Source organism: Pyrus communis, chromosome 15 (assembly GCF_041283825.1).
Source record: "Pyrus communis isolate YQ-2024b chromosome 15, ASM4128382v1, whole genome shotgun sequence".
NCBI lineage: Eukaryota > Viridiplantae > Streptophyta > Magnoliopsida > Rosales > Rosaceae > Pyrus > Pyrus communis.
The window spans coordinates 25,712,873-25,731,737 of record NC_142579.1 but is presented as its reverse complement, the minus strand read 5'-3'; the positions used below and the strand labels follow the sequence as shown (position 1 = coordinate 25,731,737).

The 18,865-nt window shown below is 33.9% G+C and overlaps 2 protein-coding genes across 2 annotated transcripts; both read left to right on the top strand.

The window, feature by feature from the left end:
* Window positions 1-12,153: 12,153 nt before the first annotated feature.
* Window positions 12,154-13,784, top strand: LOC137728898 (GATA transcription factor 19-like). The gene is made up of 2 exons (XM_068467695.2): window positions 12,154-13,044; window positions 13,297-13,784. Exons 1-2 carry the CDS (start codon window positions 12,529-12,531, stop codon window positions 13,588-13,590), a joined length of 810 nt encoding a protein of 269 aa, XP_068323796.2. The 5' UTR covers window positions 12,154-12,528; the 3' UTR covers window positions 13,591-13,784.
* Window positions 13,785-16,398: 2,614 nt separating this feature from the next.
* LOC148690776 (uncharacterized) lies at window positions 16,399-17,730 on the top strand. Its single transcript, XM_088686755.1, has 2 exons — window positions 16,399-16,919; window positions 17,002-17,730. Exons 1-2 carry the CDS (start codon window positions 16,629-16,631, stop codon window positions 17,599-17,601), a joined length of 891 nt encoding a protein of 296 aa, XP_088542881.1. The 5' UTR covers window positions 16,399-16,628; the 3' UTR covers window positions 17,602-17,730.
* Window positions 17,731-18,865: the final 1,135 nt, after the last annotated feature.

The window sequence follows — 18,865 nt, the reverse complement described above, 5'->3', positions numbered from 1 at the left end:
CACCCATCATGGGATTGCTCTAGCCCCCTTCTCGCTTAACTTCGGAGTTCCTACGGAACTCGAAGCTAGTGAGCTCCCAAAAGGCCTCGTGCTAGGTAGGGATGAGAACATACATTTAAGGATCACACTCCTGGGTGATGTGGGATGCCACAATCCACCCTCCTTAGGGGCCGAAGTCCTCGTTGGCACACTACGACCAGGGTTAGGCTCTGATACCAAATTGTCACATCCCGGCCCGGGGCGAATCACTTCCCGGGCCCGCTCCACCACCGTAGCACGATATTGTCCGCTTTGGGCTTACCATTCCTTCATGGTTTTGTTTTTGGGAACTCACGAGCAACTTCCCAGTGGGTCACCCATCATAGGATTGCTTTAGCCCCCTTCTCGCTTAACTTCGGAGTTCCTACGGAACCCGAAGCTAGTGAACTCCCAAAAGGCCTCGTGCTAGGTAGGGATGAGAATATACATTTAAGGATCACACCCCTGGGTGATGTGGGATGTCACAATATATCAGTAGAAGAACAAATCAAGTCTACTAGGTTTTATAATTAAAGACTTTTTGCTGAAATTGAGTACTGGAATATATATCTACTGAATTGTAGGAACTTTGGATAATAATTTGAGAATTAATTGGTCCATTAAATATGATGGCAAATTATGTAATTTTGCATTAAAAACTAACTAGTTATAATATGCGTGGCACCTAAATAATAAGGAAAAGATTAATCAAAATTTAAAAAGTAATACATGTTTAATCAAAGAAGCAGTTCAACAAGGCACTTAAATCAAAATGCCCCTTGTTTAATATCTCTCTCCTAAATGGAGAGTAGTTACGGTAAGTGATTAAAAATGGTGGATTAAAAATGGGATGATTAATGTCCATCCCCAGCCTTAGTCAATAAGGGATTAAAAATGATGGGTTTCATTTTAGTTTACTATGATTTGTTTTCATGTTTGTTGAAGAATTTAGCATTCAATTTGCACAGATGTGAGTAATCTCTCAAACAATTTTTTTATTATTTTTCCTTTAAAACAACAACGAAGATAAAATGGGAAAACAGAAACTATTCAAAAAATCTGAAAATATGACATGTAATTTCATTTCTAAATACATGTTGATAACATTTTATATCCTTAAATCAAAATTTTCATATTCATAAGTTTTCAGTGAAAGTTATAGGCTACCTAGGAATGAACTCTTAATATATGAAGCAAAGCAAAATATGGACAATATATACATATGTAAACATAGCATCTACGTGTGAAATCAAAGCCATGATTGCCACCCATTTGCTTGCACTTCATGTTTTAGATTTTCATGGTTAATTTGGAAGCAATGATGATAAAATAAGAAGTCTAACTGATTAAGATGGGAATAATGCATTATAATGCACAATCCCAAATATAAAGGTTGTAAGCAATTTAACCTAAATACCTTTAACTTTGACAATTTTCCCATAGCAATACTTTTACTCCAGTTACTTTTAGAATACTGAAAAATAAATAATTTGTCAAGTTTGAGGTAACAAATTGTAATCATGTTTACAAAATTAAATAGTAAGAATTGTTACCTTAATCTTGTACTTCAACCTTTGTACTTTGAGATGGGTGTGATGCTTGTAAAACTAATAAAAATGCAATTTTATTTCTATTTGAAAATTGAATGAAATTTGAATTTATAGTATACTTCCGTATGAAAATAGGAGAAGAGTTACGTATGATGTGAGGAGTTATTAAAGGTCTTCATTCTTCTACAGCTTTTTTCATGCACCACCTATATATTAAAGGTATATATAATGTTAGATTTCTTGTAACAAATTTAATAAAGAATTTAGAATACATACTGCTCATGCTTCTTCTCTTTCCACTCTTTGAGAATCTGTTGGCTTAGATCAGTAGTTTTTACTCCAACAGATATCTCTCAACCAGGTGTAAAAATAGGGACACGTTTGTTTGGGATCTTATCAACAAGTAGTTTCTTCTTCATTTTTTTTTGTGGGTATTCTTGTAAACATCCTGAGAATGAAAACAAATAATTTTTTAAATTACCATAGCACACCTATAGCACATTAAGATAATCAAAATTGAAACTCACAATCTGACCAATGCAACAATGCAAAATAAATGAGCAAATTGAGATAATTTAATTCCATATTAGATATGTGAAAGGTAGGTGAAATAGGGAAATTAAAATTAACGACCTGAGAGTGAAGACTATTAATAAAACCAATTGGCAACTGCTAATTGCATTTTCAAATTTGAAGGCCACCTTTTTTTCAACATGTTTAAATTATAACCGCTCAGTTTAGGAGGATAATTATCTCTCTTTTTTTCCCAAATATGAGGATAATTAGCCAACTGTTCATCTTCAAATATTGGCCAATATTTAAGATTGAATTGTAGAGATAAAATTCAGAAATTGAAGAAACGTGACATACTTGTAAAGAAGGTGGATGGATTAAGGTGCAAAACAGGCAATGCTCCTTTAGGTTTTCCTTCTGCAAATTTGTCAAAGCCTCCTCAAACAAAACCGAAAACAAAAACAAAAACTTACCCATTGCCAAAGCCTCCTCAAGCCAAAAATAGAATGCCAAAATCAATTACATAGAAAACAAATTTCAAACCTCGTTACTTGTTTGTTCCACGATTGGTAAATTTCAGAGACTGATTTGTAGAAGAAATTCAATTCAATAATTCTGTGAAAATGCATGAGAAGATTAACAGTAAGGATTAAGGAGCACTGTGATAGAGAACAAAATACAAAAGTTTAATTAATAATTGAGAACTAGGGAGGAGGAATTAAACTGAATTAACCACAAAAAAAAAATTTTAAATAAAATACACATACTTTATCGAATGACCAGTTCTTGTTGGTTTTTCAACAATTTCATCTTCTCCTCCGGGCTCCACCAAAACAATTTCAATTTGCTCTTTTCAGGTTCTTTTATTTTGTGCTTTACTTACATCTCCTTCCGCAAAACTGCTTCCTCTCCCACATTTGAATTTTTTTTCATGCACGATCGTGTTTATAGTTCTACAAAACTACTCCCTTCACACGCTTCAAGTGTTCAACTGCTGAATAGCAGTTCTAATTCTAAACATATTAGGGTTTATTTATTTTAATTCCATTAGTTTTACAATAACGTGAGTCTGTAAACTACAGTCTCTCCCACGTTTCTTTCCTCAATTTTTTTCAAAATTTTCTAATTCTAAACATATTTGGTTTTTTTTTTTTCATTCCATCAAATTTTACAATAACGTGAGAGTTTGTAAACTAAAACCTGCAGTCTCTCTCCCACGTTTCTTTCCTCAATTTCCCAACATTTTTTTTTCGTTTTTTCTTCATTTTTTTAACGGCATCCGTCTCTTTATGTTTTCATCTACTTTTTTTTTTTTTTTTTAAATCAAGATGAGTACCAATATTGCATTCATGGGTTATCTATTACATGGACTCGTGACCGGTATGCGTTTTAATTTCCGGTTTCCTTTGTATTTTTTTTGTATTCCTTGCTCTCAATTTATAGTAAAAATTTAATATTTTTTTCATTACAGTTTTCTATTCAGTTATGAGTTTTTTACCAATTTATCCTTATTTTCTTATTTTTTTTGGGTTTGATTGTGAAGAAAACAAATGATCTTTTTTGGCATTTTGAAATGCTTCACCTATTTGGACTTTTCCCTTTATATATATATATATATATTAGAATCAATATTATTACAATACGAAGTGTTTAAACTTGCGCGACAATGTGTCACCTTATTCACCAGGATAATGAACACTTGCAATTTCACCCGCAATCAGGTATTAGGTAATCTAAGTTTAAGAGGCGTGACCTATATGTTCACTGGTCCCCAACAACCCATGGCCAGTAGAAGTAGTTATACAGATTCAATTTAACCACCAATTTCTCTATAAACAAGAGGAACATTTTTATATATAGAAAAAGTCAACTTATTCAATAATGTGGTCCTGATAGTACTTTTTTTTTTGAATTAGGGGGGAAATATATTGCTGCTGGACACCAACAAATTTTCAATTCGTTTAATTTTAACAAAATTTAAAATCTCCATTGAAATCTGAATTAGAAATTTATGTACTAAGCCCACGTAAACATATTCCATCTAGTTAGTGGTGCTATTCGACATTCAAAGCTGACAAATTTATTTATATATTCTATTATGTCCGTATATTTTACATATGGTCACCTCTACTACATCATGTTTCAACAAGTGTGCCAGTTTTTTTGTGTCTAAATATCATTGTTGACAAGTTATGTAATAAACGTCACATAACAGTTATAGGTTAATATAATCTAAATTCGCATTCTAAAGTGAAACATGCATTTCAAATTAAGTGAATTTGACCACAAGAGCGGCCCAGATCTGTTAGCTTGGGTCTAGGTCTTCTGTTCAGAAGAGGCCCAAGAGTGTATACACAATATGGCAGTCTAGCATCTGATACCCTCAAACACTCCTTTATGGGATGTATTTAATTGAGATTTTGAGATGTTTTAATTCTTTTAATGATTCTAGGTGTATTTAATCAAAAATTTAAGTGATTCTTTGAAATTCAATGTGTATTCAATCAAGATTTTAAGATAGTTTATTAAAATCCTTAGAAATCTAGGTATATTCAATAAGAATTTTAAAGAACATTCCATGTGTATTCAATTAGAATTTGTAAAAATCGACAAATTAGAGGAAATTGGAGAGATTTTGTAGTGTATTTTAAACATTCACAAATCTCACCTCTCCCTATGAGATTTCGAGGGAATTGAATCAAAATTTACATGAAATCTCTGCAAATCAATTAAACTCTATAAAAATCCATGGATTTATAAATCCATTTAAATCTCTCAAATTCTCAAATGAATACAACTCAAACAAAAACTAGGGTTTTGGAATCAAATTTTCTGCATTAGATTTTCTTAAAGATGGTAAAGAAGATTCAGCGGTCAAGATCTGGATCATTGATCTTCCTCATCAAAAATAAAAAAGTGCGTGCGACAGTGCTCCAGATCAGGAAGTTTACACATCCTTAAAAGAGAAATATGTATTAGTCTTGATGTCCTGCAAAAGGCTCAAAAGAGATTCAAAGTGCAGGGGAGAGAAAGATGTTGTTGTGGTAGAAGAGGCAGAAGAAAGAAAAGAAAAGCCTGCTGGCTCGGGTATATATCATGAAGACTAGATCTGAGCCAAATAACGTACGCTATATATTCTCCTCAGTACGTATTTGGCCCCTCCTTTTGAACATTCTGCATGTCGGTCGGTGGGTTCTTTAGTTTTTAGTTTCTTCTTGTTGCCTTTGTGCTGCAAAATCAGTATTCGATTACCTTAAAAGTTGAATAAAAGATCTCTAGTGTAGTAGTTAAGCTTGTGAAACCAACCTAGGCTGCTTGAAACGGATTAAAAATGAATAACTACTTCATTTAGGGTTAGGGGAAGGGGAAATTTGAATCTCACAAATGGTAATGATATATAAATAAAGAGTGTTATCATGTGCATTCTATAAAAGTCATTCTACACCTTAAACATTAAAAGGACAAGAGAAAATGTACTTGAAAGAGTGGAAATAACATTTTGAACTATCAATAACAGTACTATATTAAAAAAATAATTTTTTGTATTTTTAGTCGATTGAACAATCTAATATACTGCGTAGCTTGCTAATTGGTACCATGCATTCAAATATAAGTTTATCAATCAAATGCACGTCTATCTTATACATTACATATACCCAGCATCTTGTTAAGAATACATTTTCACATGCATATATGTACGTGTGTAATCTTGCAACATTAACGTCAATCTACAATATTATCGATGCCAATTTCCCGTTAACCCTAGAATGTATCATAGCTTTGGCATGAAAATAAGGGAAAGCATGAAGAGACTCGAGGAGAAGGGAAGGCCGTACAACTTTTTTTTTTTTTTTTTGGGCTATGCCTACCTAATGTACGAAGCCGATCGATAGTATATTTGTAAGCTGTACGTGAAGTCTCTTTTATTCTATTTTGTCTATATGTCATGCATATAAAATATGAAAAATAAGAAAATATATAAATAAAGAGAATAAAATTTATAGACCACATGTTGTGACAGTTGATGGTTGAAAAAAAAATCAATCATCACACGACATCTTATAATCTACAAAATTTCATTTAAGTGCAATCTCTCTAACATTACCCAAAGAAATACTAATAAATTTGTGCTTTATTTAGACCTCCTTAGAGGAGACAAATAGAGGTTTACAGTGTTTTCCCATAGATGTGGTACTACTCTTGACAAAGATTTAACTTTGGTTTCATAGGTCGATGGCTTATTGCTGGGGTTTGTTTTTTCCCACAGCGACTCCTCCTCCCTCCTTTTCCAAATCCTGGTCCACTTTACTTCTCCCATTTGCTTTTCCTTCTTTTCATTTTCAATTTCCCCAAAAATCCATTTAAATATTGTTACTTTTAGTCTTACCTGGAACCAAACCAAGATCCCCTAGTCAACTACAAATTCACTAGGTTTCCTAGTCCGATCCTGAATCCGATCCTCTTTTGATTCCTTCCTCTTAATCCACGATAAGGGAATATGTGTCGTTGAAAATTGATCAAAAAACTGAAGTTATTATAACTTTTAAAGTGGACCTTTGTTTGTAGTCTTGGATCAAATTTCAACGATACAGATCCCCTGATTTGGTGGATTAAAAGGAAGGAATCCGGAGATGATCCCTTTCCCCCAATCCAATCCACCCCATCTAAACATAGTGTTTCTATGCCTTCTTTAAAATGCTGTCACGTAATATATTGTATTATTTAAATTAAAATACGTTTATTAATATTATTAATGTATTCCTTATCTTACAACTATATTATGCAATGCATACAACATATATTCCAAACATGCATACAAACTTCTTGATATTAAAAATAATCTTACTAAAATATGAGAGTGAGAGAGAGGTGAGAGAGAGTGGGGGATGAGGGACAAACATTCCAGCTGTATCTTGGTGCTTTTGAGGAATGTGTATTTTCATGGGGTTCCAAAGATACCATAATACCACATAAATTTATGGACACAATAATAAACCACACAACATTTGCATGCATGCATGCATGCAAAGTGAATCTCTCTAAGACTGCCACGTGGTACATTATAGTGACAGTGATGATTATTTATTTATCGAGTTGTTGAGTTTACCTTGGAAAAGTGGAAAACCTTATACATACCCAAGGACGGTCCCACCAAATCCAACGAGCCACATAACATCATGATTAATGGGAGCATCAGGTGATGTGCATGCAGGTGCATGGGAGGCGGTGAACCAAAACCATTAATTAGATTCTTTTTGGGGTTCTACTTCTGGGATGATTAAGCAAATCCCATAGTAACATTAAAAAGAGGTTATTCAGATTCGCATTAATTACTCGAATTTACCAATCACGACGTTGCATGGAGTTTGTAAACTAATCACTATTAAAATTTTCATTGCACGTGAATGTAACATTGCATGTAGAGTCCAAAATTACACACATATTTTAGCATCATTCTGTCACGATCAATTTTATATATGAAGTACGTAATCCAGCTCTTATCATAACCTAAATTGTTTATTTTTAAATAAGAACTACTACTTTTTCAAAGTATGACTCTTTGTCATATAATAATTTAACATTAATTCTATGTCGATATTATAAATTTTTGTGAAAAAAACATAAGATGCTAGAGTATTTATGGAGAGTACCATTTTTAAGGAAGTCTTGTTAGCATTTCATTTTTTCTTTTTTTCTTTTTTTTAATTAACTTGTAAAAATTAATCTACTCAAAATTAATTAAATCTAAAATTATTTAGTCACCTAGTGGTATTCCTCTTCACTTGTAAGTGAGATTTCTTATATTTGATTCTCACCAAAGGAGAATTTGAACCATATTATTGCTAGTCTATTGTGAGGCTTAGCCGCCCATTTCCTCACCCTTAGTATAAATAATATCGTTTATTGAAAAGAAAAAAAAAAGCAAATTATAATTTGACAAAAAATAGGCAAATGATAATTTGATTGTTTTTCAAGGGTGAAATAGAAATATATGATTTTAATCATTGAGCAACATTGCTTAATGAAAGAAGTCAAGCTATCAACCGTCAAATCATGTGGTTTTCACTATTGTGCAACATTATTTAAAGGTGCTAGAAAGACCATTTTTAGACCATATTTTGTAGACCACATGATGTGGCGTTTAGTGGTTGAATTCTTTAGAGGGAACCTTAACGAAAAGCTCCTGATATCGTTCACTTTAACGAAAAATCACATTTTTATACTAAAAAATCAATCATGATACTATTCACTTTACCCTTTATTTTGTCCTTATCATTAAAACTCAAAGTTTTCAAGCAATTTTCATTAGTTTTCCTTTCTTTAAATCATTATAAATGAAATTCAATCACCAATCGTCACATTATATAATTTTAAAAAATATGGTATAAAAAGATTGGTATCCCTAGCATGTTTCTATGTATTCTGTTAAATAACTGTTAAGTTTATTTATGTGGTATACTTAGGGCCCATTTATGGCTAACGTAGAACAAGTATAAAGCTCACATATCTAATTAAATGGTGTCACATAGATTGGAAAGAAAAAAAAAAAAGCAAATGAAATATTGTATAACATATTAAAAAAAGGAAAATTAAGAAGAATAGCAAAAATAAATCCTGGGGTTCATCCCTCCAGCCCTTCTCTCTTCCATCTATCTCACTAATTGTTGTCCATGCATTCATTCATTCTCTCTCCGTTTCTAGCCACCTTATCATTAGTTTCTTTAATTTCATTATTTCTTATGTTCTTATTGGAGGTGGTTGCTGCAGAGAGAAGAATGTTCTTTTTGTTCTTTTTTATTATTCATTTATTTCATGGGGAATTTAGCATATTACTAATTATAAATTATGAATAGATGAACTTATTCTAGAAAATAGAAATAGTTTCAAAAAATAAAGTGGTGAGTTTTGAGCTTTAAAGAGCAAAATGAGATATAAATCGAATTTCAAGGAGTAAGGTGACGAGTTTTGTGTTTCAAAAGGCAAATGAGATTGAATTTCAAAGAATAAATTGATAATTTTTAAATTTCATAAGACAAAATGAATTTGAAATTGAATTAGATAGAACATAGCTAAAAATGAGCCTACAACTTATTGGTACTTAGGCAGAATAATTAATCATTATTCTGTTTGCGTTGTAATGTTAAATACCAAAAAATAAACATATAAGTGGTGTGTCTTGGGCTAATCGTAGTTTGCTTGTTTGCGTTGTAATGTTGTGTGTATTCTCTCCTCTCCATCTCGTAGTTTACAACAAAACGAAGAGAGAGAGAGGGAGAGAGAGAGAACGCATCTTTTGGAAAGCGGTAGTCGTCCCGTTTGTCCAACTGTGGCCTCACCAATCTCTGGACGATCCGATTCTCTCTGTGTCTTTGGTTGTGTTTTGAATCTTTGATCAAAAAATGGCGTCGGGCCTACAGAGAAGTTTGTTGGGTGGGACTTGCCCCATCATCATATATAATTTTCTTGGGTCCCACTTTTATTATTTTACTACTGCGTACTCTTTTGATCTTTTTTGAGTTTCCATCTTTGACGGTTTGACTGACCTAATAAACAAAAAAATAATAATAATAAACGCAAAACTTGCGAGTGTTAGGTGTTGCTTTGATGATTGCATGGTGTCATATATTTGTGTAACTTTATCTGTCTGTCTAACATCTCTTTAGCTTTTCTGTCTGATCGAAATCTCCAGATCTTCTACTACTAGTTACTCCCACGAAATCTCTATAAAAAGTTAGCTATCCATCTTAATATATTTATCTATCTAATCTTCTTGTGATGGGTTATTCCAAAACCTAATCAAGAGCCTCAAGGTTTCTATCACGAGTCATGACCAAATTGGCTTCTTTTTCCACTTTGTTTCCTACTTCCACGTGATTTCACTCGGTACGGCCGTTGCAAATTATACTAGTTCTAGTACTTACACCTTTGCTAGCTAAAACATATAGAGAGAGCTTAAAAACTGGCTGTTATTATGGTATTGGACTATTGGGGTTTGTTGATGTTGTTACCATCAATGTTGGTAAAGGATCGATTTTGATGGATTCCATACTCTGTAGCAACCAACTTAAGTAGTCATTGTATTGCTGAATAAATAGTACTACAAAAAATATATATATCGTGATCAGTCGTTCTTGTGTATGTGAGCAGATCTAGTCGTTGCATAAGTTATTCAACTATGTATCACTGTGTAATACACATTGCAATTTAAATGGCTTAATTAGTCTATTTGCTATGTTCACTTGAATTCTTAAGTGTACATTTAATGATTAAATTCAACCTAACTTCACCAATGTACATTTATGCACTCTATACTTTTTGTTTTGTGAAAATCACGAAAGTGAACGACATTCATCATAATACTCTTCAAGTACTCCACTAATTCTAATTGTTCATGCTTTGTGAGTTCCACAAGCAACATTGATCCTAAATTGCTCATGCTCTCGACCAATCTTAATTATATATTTGTTTTGAATTCCAAAAGCACAAATGACACTACTCATCGTACTTGTCAAATTATATTCGATAGTGACAAGTTGTGGCACATGAAGGATTGGTTCTAACTATTAATTCATGATTCGTGAGATTGTGTCTCAGAAGCATGAATAAAACTAATACATACTTGCTAGTGGTGTGACATTTTCGTTTGTATTTTGCAGTACATAACTACATACATATGATAATCCAAACAAAGCTTAGAAAAGGAGAGCGTGACAAAGACTAACAAGGGCTTTAAATATCTGAATATACTCGTGGCAGAGTAGGAGAGAGGGGTATATTCGAGAATTGGGAGTGAGATGAACAGACGAGTAGAGAAAGGAGTGTGGGAGTGCGAATGGGACTGGGAATAGGGAGGGGGAGAGGGAGGGGAAAGGACTATTCCATTTCCTTGGGAGGGTGGCAGTCCGTCCACAGAGAGAGAGAGAGAGAGAGAGAGAGAGAGATACGGACAGAGGTTTGTTGATGTTGTATTGGGTTTGTGACCAGAACAGACCAGAGACTAATTAGTCCTCGTGATCGGAGAAGGCAGATCTATAGAAGACTGTTCCCGCTAGTCACGTGGGCTCTCTTTTGACTACCCCCATGACCAGAACACCAAACCCCACTATTCCTATTCTCCCCAACTCCTCATTTAAACTTTTTTTTTTTTTTTATATTCAAAATTTTATAAAAACTAGAAATATTGTGTGTAATTGAATTTATTTATGATATAAATTTTGAGAGATGACATTCGTTTTCTTGTGAACACTTACATAATTTTGTTTTATGTTTATTATGTTAAAAAATAAATAGAGCTGTGAAAGGAAACAATGGCCGAAAATTATTTTTTAAAGTTCACTAATGCACATGATATCATGTATGTGGTTGATAGTCAAGTTTATACTAAAGGAATAAAACTCAAGTTGGGTTGTTAAAATGTTGAATAATGTTACTAATTTACACGCTATTATATACTCGGACAATAACTTTATATATTACGGTTGAGCATAAATAAATAATTTTGGTAAACTATAATATCGCATTACATTTTAGCTTTGTGATGTCGTTTTTTCATGTTATTGATAGGCACAATGGTAGACTCCAATAACATATTATAGTATGATGCTCATACTGGAGAACTTGTGGTGTTTTAAGTTGTAACATTACATAATAAAACATGAATTTAATTAAGTTGATTAGAATAATATAACTGAATTTGAGCACTTTTCTGTAATTTAATATAAAATGTCGCGCTTCTAAGTAAAACACAAGCCACAAAGCAAAATAATTTTAATAATATGTGAAGAAATATTTTTGAAATTTATGGATGGCTGTTAGCCTGCAAAATATGTGAGAATCCCATCACATACACCACTACTACACTACACTTGTTGATGCCCTAGAAGATTATACAACACTGACTATATATGTGAGTCGTGACTCAATCTACTTGGTCCATCTCTTTTCTCCCTTTCTCTCTCTGTAACATGCAAATTTGGGTCCCTCTCTGTCTCCATCTTTATCACCCTCTCACTTACTATATATAATACACTCTATTTGCATTTCACGACAACATCGACTGCAGCTGCTGACTGGTATTTCGCCCTTTTATTAGCTTATAAAGCTACCAGACAACCCTCCTCCTCACTTCCGTTCCCCCCCCCCCTACTCTTCCCTGAAATCGTACACTATTTTCAGCTCTCACCTCCTCTCTCCCCCAAGTATTATTTCCACACATTTATCATTACATATAGCTCTCACTTCCCTATTTGGCTCTTGTACTTCTTCGCCTCTCCTCACTTTCTCTCTCTACTCTCCTAACTATAAACCCACCACATCTCCCACTCCCACTCTCTTCACTTTTTTTCAATTCTAAGCAAAACCAGTTTCAGAAAACCCATTTAAAAAATCCAACTTTTACTCGAATCCCATTGAAAAAAAGGAAGAAAAATAGAATAGAAAAAAAACCATGCATAGGTGCAGTAATGGCTCTTCACATGGCGGCAACATGGTCGGCGGTCCATGTTCGTGCGGTGTCCTTCACCATACCCAATCCAACTCCTCCTTCTCCATGCTTTTCTCCATGCCTAATCACCACAAGCCGTACGATCATATTCATCACGAAACATCGTACGATCATCATCACATGTACCCGTTCGCATCCCCATCATCCTCCGTCGATTGCACTCTCTCTCTAGGAACTCCCTCGACCCGTTTGACCGACAACGACGTCGTTTCCGACGACAGGCGTGCGCGCAACGGCGAGCGGCGCTCCGGTAACTGCGTTTCCAACTTCTGCTGGGACTTGTTGCAGCCCAATAAGTCATCTCCGTCTTCCCATCACAAGAACGGCAGCCGCGGTGGCAATATCAACGGCGTTACTAACGCTGTCAGTAGTAATAACGATCCCCTTCTCGCTCGCCGCTGCGCTAACTGTGACACCACCTCCACACCTCTCTGGAGAAACGGTCCAAGAGGCCCCAAGGTATGTTCCAAATTTACAATAATGCCATTTCCCATTTTTGTTTTATATTTTATTTTGGTGATGATGTGGTTAATTACCAGTTTATCGAAATAAAATGATGGATTTTAAGCTTCTTGTCTGTAATCATTATCACCTATTCCCAAGTAGTCAACCCACCAATGATTTCCCTTTTTCCTAAGCACTTTTTTTTCCTTTAATTTTTATTTACATGTACTAATTATTTTTTGTTTTTTGTTTTTGTAACTACTTTAGTCACTGTGCAATGCCTGCGGCATTCGGTTCAAGAAAGAAGAGAGACGTGCCACTGCGGCAACAGCCAACGGCGGTGGTTCGAGTGTCGTAGGAATGGAGTCTAACGGATACCACCACCACAACTCATGGATTCCGCACTCGCAGACCCAGAAAATGGCATGCTTTGGTAACGAATTTTGGTTCATCGAGGACGACACCGTGCACCACGAAAACGACATGAACGGCATCCCCTTCCTGTCCTGGCGCCTCAACGTCACTGACAGGCCAAGCCTCGTCCATGATTTCACAAGATGATCAACTCTTGAAGATGTTGAAGATTACTTATTTAAACTGTTGCTTAGTTTGTTTTTCTTTTCTCAAGTGTTTTTCTGTTTATTTTTATTTTATTTTTTGGTTTCTCGTTTTTATGAAGTTACATATAAACTAAGCTACTACGACGTTTCTGTTATAATGGACGATCATGATGATTATGACTATGAGTTTTTGAACTTTAATTCTTAAAAAAATTAAAATTTAATTAAAATCTGGTATTAAGTTACATATTAATTCTAATTCTTTAATGTGTACTTTAAATTAAATTTATTCTTTAGTTTTGTTTTAATATTTAACGTGTACTTTTATTCAAGGGATCACCACATATGAATTAAAATCTGGTATTAGGTTATATATTAATTCTAGTCTTTCATGTGTACTTTTAACTAAATTTATACTTTTTTTTTAACTATTTAATGTAAACTTTTATTCAAGGGATCACTACATATGGAGACAAAAATATAAATAATATTTCAAGAAATTTCAATTGTTAACATTTTAAGAAGAGACAAAAACACAAAAACATCTAAAGCTCATCCTAAAAATATGAAAACAATTTTTTAAAATATCAGCGATACCCTAAATATGTTTGTTAGCATAGCCCAGCCCACACAACTTCAAAGAAAATTAATGTGTGCCATCAGCTGAAACCACCATCGATAATTTTTGCAGGATTAGTCTTGAAATTGTATGCCAATTCAATTGGTATCTTTATTGCTAGTATTAATCCAACCTATCCTCAACTATTTTTTGAGAATCAGTTTAACATACAAGTAGAACTAGTTTTGTATTGTTTTTAGTAGAATAGTAGAATCAATTTGTATATTTTCAACTAAACTATATATATGTCATCAGTCTAACTCGTCCATGATATTTTTGCATAACTAATTTCAAATATATGTGAAATCAGTTTTGTATATTTTTTTAGTAAAATAATTTGTATAGTTTTGTAGAATTAGCTTGTATATTTTCAACAAAGCTACATACATGTCATCAGTCCAATCCCTCTTAGACTAGTTTTGCATAATCAATTTCAAATATATGTAGAATCAGTTTTGTATACTTTTGAGTAGAATCAATTTGTATAGTTTTTAGTAATCTGTTTGTATATTTAATCATCCCTTCCTCACCCTTTCTTCATTCCGATGAATGACAATGTTTACACAATTTCACTAATTCATCTATTAGTTTATCAAATCGTTGGTGACTTCAATAAATTTCCGTTTACAAAATGTAGATCTTGGATTTTTTTTTTTCATTTTACAAATTCAAATAATGGTTTTCCCATGAAATAAATTTTCGATAGATTTTATTTTGTTAACAGAATTTGAAATAAAACAGTATAATTTTGGCCGAGAAAAGCATGGCAAAAGTCTTCTGATTCATAATTTGTTGATTTGAAATTCATCTTAATTTGGAATTCACATGATGACGTGATTAAGGATATAGAACATAATTGTTACGCGATGTCAGGGAAGGAAAATAATTAATACTACTAGACTACCGTTGTTTTTCTCTAATGATCATAGTGAGCAAATCCTATGAATAAAATGTAGACTTTACAACAAAATATATTATGACGAATGCAGTGAAAATGAAAATTAAATGTAATTAATACAATAAAATTATGAAGGAAAAAAGAAACAAAAAATCAAAAAATAATTAAAAAAATAAGAAACTAAAATTAGATTTTAATCTTACACAAAGTTAAAAAATTTATGTGACATCCCACATCGCCCAGGGGAGTGATCCTTAAATATATATTCCAAATCCTACCTAGCACGAGGCCTTTTGGGAGCTCACTGGCTTCGGGTTCCATAGGAACTCCGAAGTTAAGCGAGAAGGAGGCTAGAGCAATCCCATGATGGGTGACCCACTGGGAAGTTGCTCGTGAGTTCCCAAAAACAAAACCGTGAGGGAATGGTAAGCCCAAAGCGGACAATATCGTGCTACGGTAGTGGAGTCGGGCTCGGGAAGTGGTTCGCCCCGGGCCGGGATGTGACAATTTAGCATTTTTTTTTAAAATGAAGTTTTTTACTTTAAAGTTATGCTGAGATTGCATGCGTACCGTTCGATTAATTAACTTGATAAGTTTGGTTCACTTTATTATTGACATAAGCAACATTCAACTTTAAAATACATTAGACATATCTACACTAAAACAATTTGGGTGTAACAAACTAACAACTAATATGACTACACCCACATATGCGATAAGTTTGACCGTATTTTTATTTCTTTTGGATGAAGGCTATTTATAACTCTAAATTGTAGAGGAGTGATTCAAATTCTGATGCAATTCTTTTGGATGCAACTGAGGATGTCCATTTAGTCTAAGCAATGTAGCTATGTTCAAACCTGTGATTCTTTTGACTCTCTTAGACCATCTCCAACAATGGCTTATAACCTAAAATTCTCCTTTTTTTTCCCTCCAAAACCCACTCCAACCCATGTGCTAAATAAAACCTAAAACCCAAAACTTAAAAGAAGGCCAAATACCAACCCGTTTTTAGGCCAAAAGTCATTATGGGCCCTACCTGTTGTGAGTGAAACACGGGCTGTGAAGCCCACTTTCCCTTCCGCCACTCGCCCACGCGGCCCACGCGCCAGGCGCTTCTGCTCCAGCCGACAGCCCCACGTGGGCTGTTCCCTCAGCAATCATTCCGAAAGGTAGCCTAACGGCTACTTTTTATATCTAACGGTGCAATTAACTGGCCTGTTGGTTAATCCAACGGTCCAGGTTCAAATTTTTTTTTTTTTAGTTTTATATTTATGTATTTATTGAATCCAACGGCTTAGATCAAATATAATTAAATATAACGGTAAAAAAAAAGATCTAACGGTCCAAATTTAAATCCAACGGCTAGAATAATTTTAAAAAATTATTTAACTTAAAATTCAACCAAAAACTCTATAAATACCTATGTATTTGTTCAAACATCCACACAAAACTCACTTTTCTCCTACAATTCTTCTAATTTTTCTTTATACCATTTATTCTCATTTCTAGAATTTTCAAGATGGCAAAAGAGCATGTTAGAGGTCGTAATTGGACCTTTGACGAAGATATTGCTTTATGTTTGGCATGGATTTCGATTAGTGAAGATGGTGCCGTCGGCACCAATCAAAATAGAAAGGTTTTATGGGGTAAAATCGTTGATAAGTTCCATGAAAACTCCAACGCCGGTCGAAGGGAAGTTGGTGGTGTTTATGATCGGTGGAAGATTATCAACAAAGCGTGCACTTTGTGGAAAGGAAGTTTGGAGAGAGCCATGGTTGACATGCCTAGTGGAAGGGGCGCCTCAGAAATTGTGAGTTTATTTGTTGATATTTTAGTTGTCATGTACATAATAGTATTTTGCAACTAATTGTTTTTATGTATTTGTTGCATAGGGTGACAAAGCAATGGCAATTTACAAGACAAGAACTACACCAAAAAATCAAGCTTTTAAGTTGCATCATGCTTGGAACATCCTCAAGGATTGTCCGAGGTGGGGAACCGATGCAAACCAACAATGTGGAAGATTATTTCAAAATGAAGCCCCACCCCCAAATGATGTCAATGAAGGTGTGAATTTTGCCGACAATGAAGGTGTCGAACAAATGACCCCAACTTCTTCTTTTGCAAGGCCCCCGGGTAGAGATAAGCAAAAGGAAGCAAAGAGAAAAGGGAAATCCCAAGATCCGACATGTGCACAATTTGCTAGCGAAATGGCAATAATGAACGAAATCCAGTGCCGTCGGCAAGAAGAATCGGCCCAAATGCTTTTGGCCATGAAGGAACAAGGGGATAGGGAGCAAGAAAGGTACGAAACTAATTTGATAATGGAGGACCTCGACAAATACACTCCAGAGAGGAAGAGATACTTACGTGGGAAGCAAAAGGAAATTTTACGAAGGAATGCCACAAGGAGTATATTTCAAGATAATGATTCATCTCAAGACTATCACCCAAGTCCATCACCAAGTCAAGATGGTGAATATCATTATTAAGTTTATGTAGTCTATGAGTTTTCGATTGTATTAAGTTTATGTAGTTTATTAATTGTTTTTTTTATTTTTTAAGTTTATGTGGTTTATTAATTGTCTTTTTTATTTTTTAAGTTTATGTGGTTTATTAAATGTCGTTGGTATTAAATTTATGTGGTTTATCTTGATTTTCATGTATTGATTTAGTGATTTTTCAAAATTTATCGGAATTTAAATATTTTTAGGTTAAAATGTTCATAAAATTAATTTAGGATAGTCAACATAAATTTTTTTTTTTAAAAAGTTAATTTAAAAAAAAATAGCCTTAATTCATTCTTTGATAATCTGGGGCTAAAATTTTAAGCCAGAAGGGTTGAAGTAGAAAAGATGTTTCTGGGTTAAAACCTAAATTTTCTGGGCTAAATATTTTTAGGTTTTAGGTTACCATTGGAGATGGTCTTAGTGTTTAAATTTTTCGTTATACGATTATTAAAAACCATAGGAGGAGGAGTACCAGGTACTAGAGGGCTATCACTTATGCAATGAACTGTAAGTTAAACCTCACCTGAATCGGAGGCTATTTTTTTACTGAATTTCTGTTAACTTTTTAACTGGGATTGATGCATCTGATTGTCCAATGGCGATTGTTATATCACTGTGTTTCGACTTGGACCGGACACTACTGTGGGTTCGGTTCAGAACATGAACATGATTTGTCTTTTTCTGATCATGTTCTGACCGTTCAAAACTTCAGATATTTCTGCATAGTTTGTTCCCTTAATTTTATTTCTTCTAGTAAATAATTTCTTTGTACCAAACAATTGAAATTGTATTGTTTGTGAACTTCCAATCTGTGAATTTAATGGGTAGATGGAATGTTTTGATCATGCGTGCCGATCGCCATGCAGTTTATAGAAGTCTCACGGGTGACGACATGGAGGGTTTCTGCTGGTCAAACTAGTATATACTGTCAGGCTTAAATTCGTATTATCAACAGAGGGAAAATAAATTTAAAAAATGAAAAACAAAGTACATGGATTTGTGTAATTCCATTTTTATCTTTGTTTGTATGTTATAAATTTTTGTAGCTTTATCACATGGTCGATATTCCTCTTGTGTTACAGCTTTGAATGGGTTCAGTTTTCTATAAGTTGCTACTGCAGAAAATATATCTAATATATCAGTCTAGCTACAAGTCAAGAAACTGGACGTGGGGATGACTGATGAGGAACAAATGTAGCCTCGTTTTGGGTAGAATATTGGAATGAAATTGATAAGTTACTATTTT

What these genes read in the sequence shown, in the direction of transcription:
- LOC137728898 (XM_068467695.2), top strand. Translation starts at nt 12,529, where the DNA reads ATGCATAGGTGCAGTAATGGCTCTTCACATGGCGGCAACATGGTCGGC. An exon ending in ACGGTCCAAGAGGCCCCAAG is followed by an intron (nt 13,045 to 13,296) that starts GTATGTTCCAAA and finishes TAACTACTTTAG; the next exon opens with TCACTGTGCAATGCCTGCGG.
- LOC148690776 (XM_088686755.1), top strand. Translation starts at nt 16,629, where the DNA reads ATGGCAAAAGAGCATGTTAGAGGTCGTAATTGGACCTTTGACGAAGAT. An exon ending in GAAGGGGCGCCTCAGAAATT is followed by an intron (nt 16,920 to 17,001) that starts GTGAGTTTATTT and finishes TTTGTTGCATAG; the next exon opens with GGTGACAAAGCAATGGCAAT.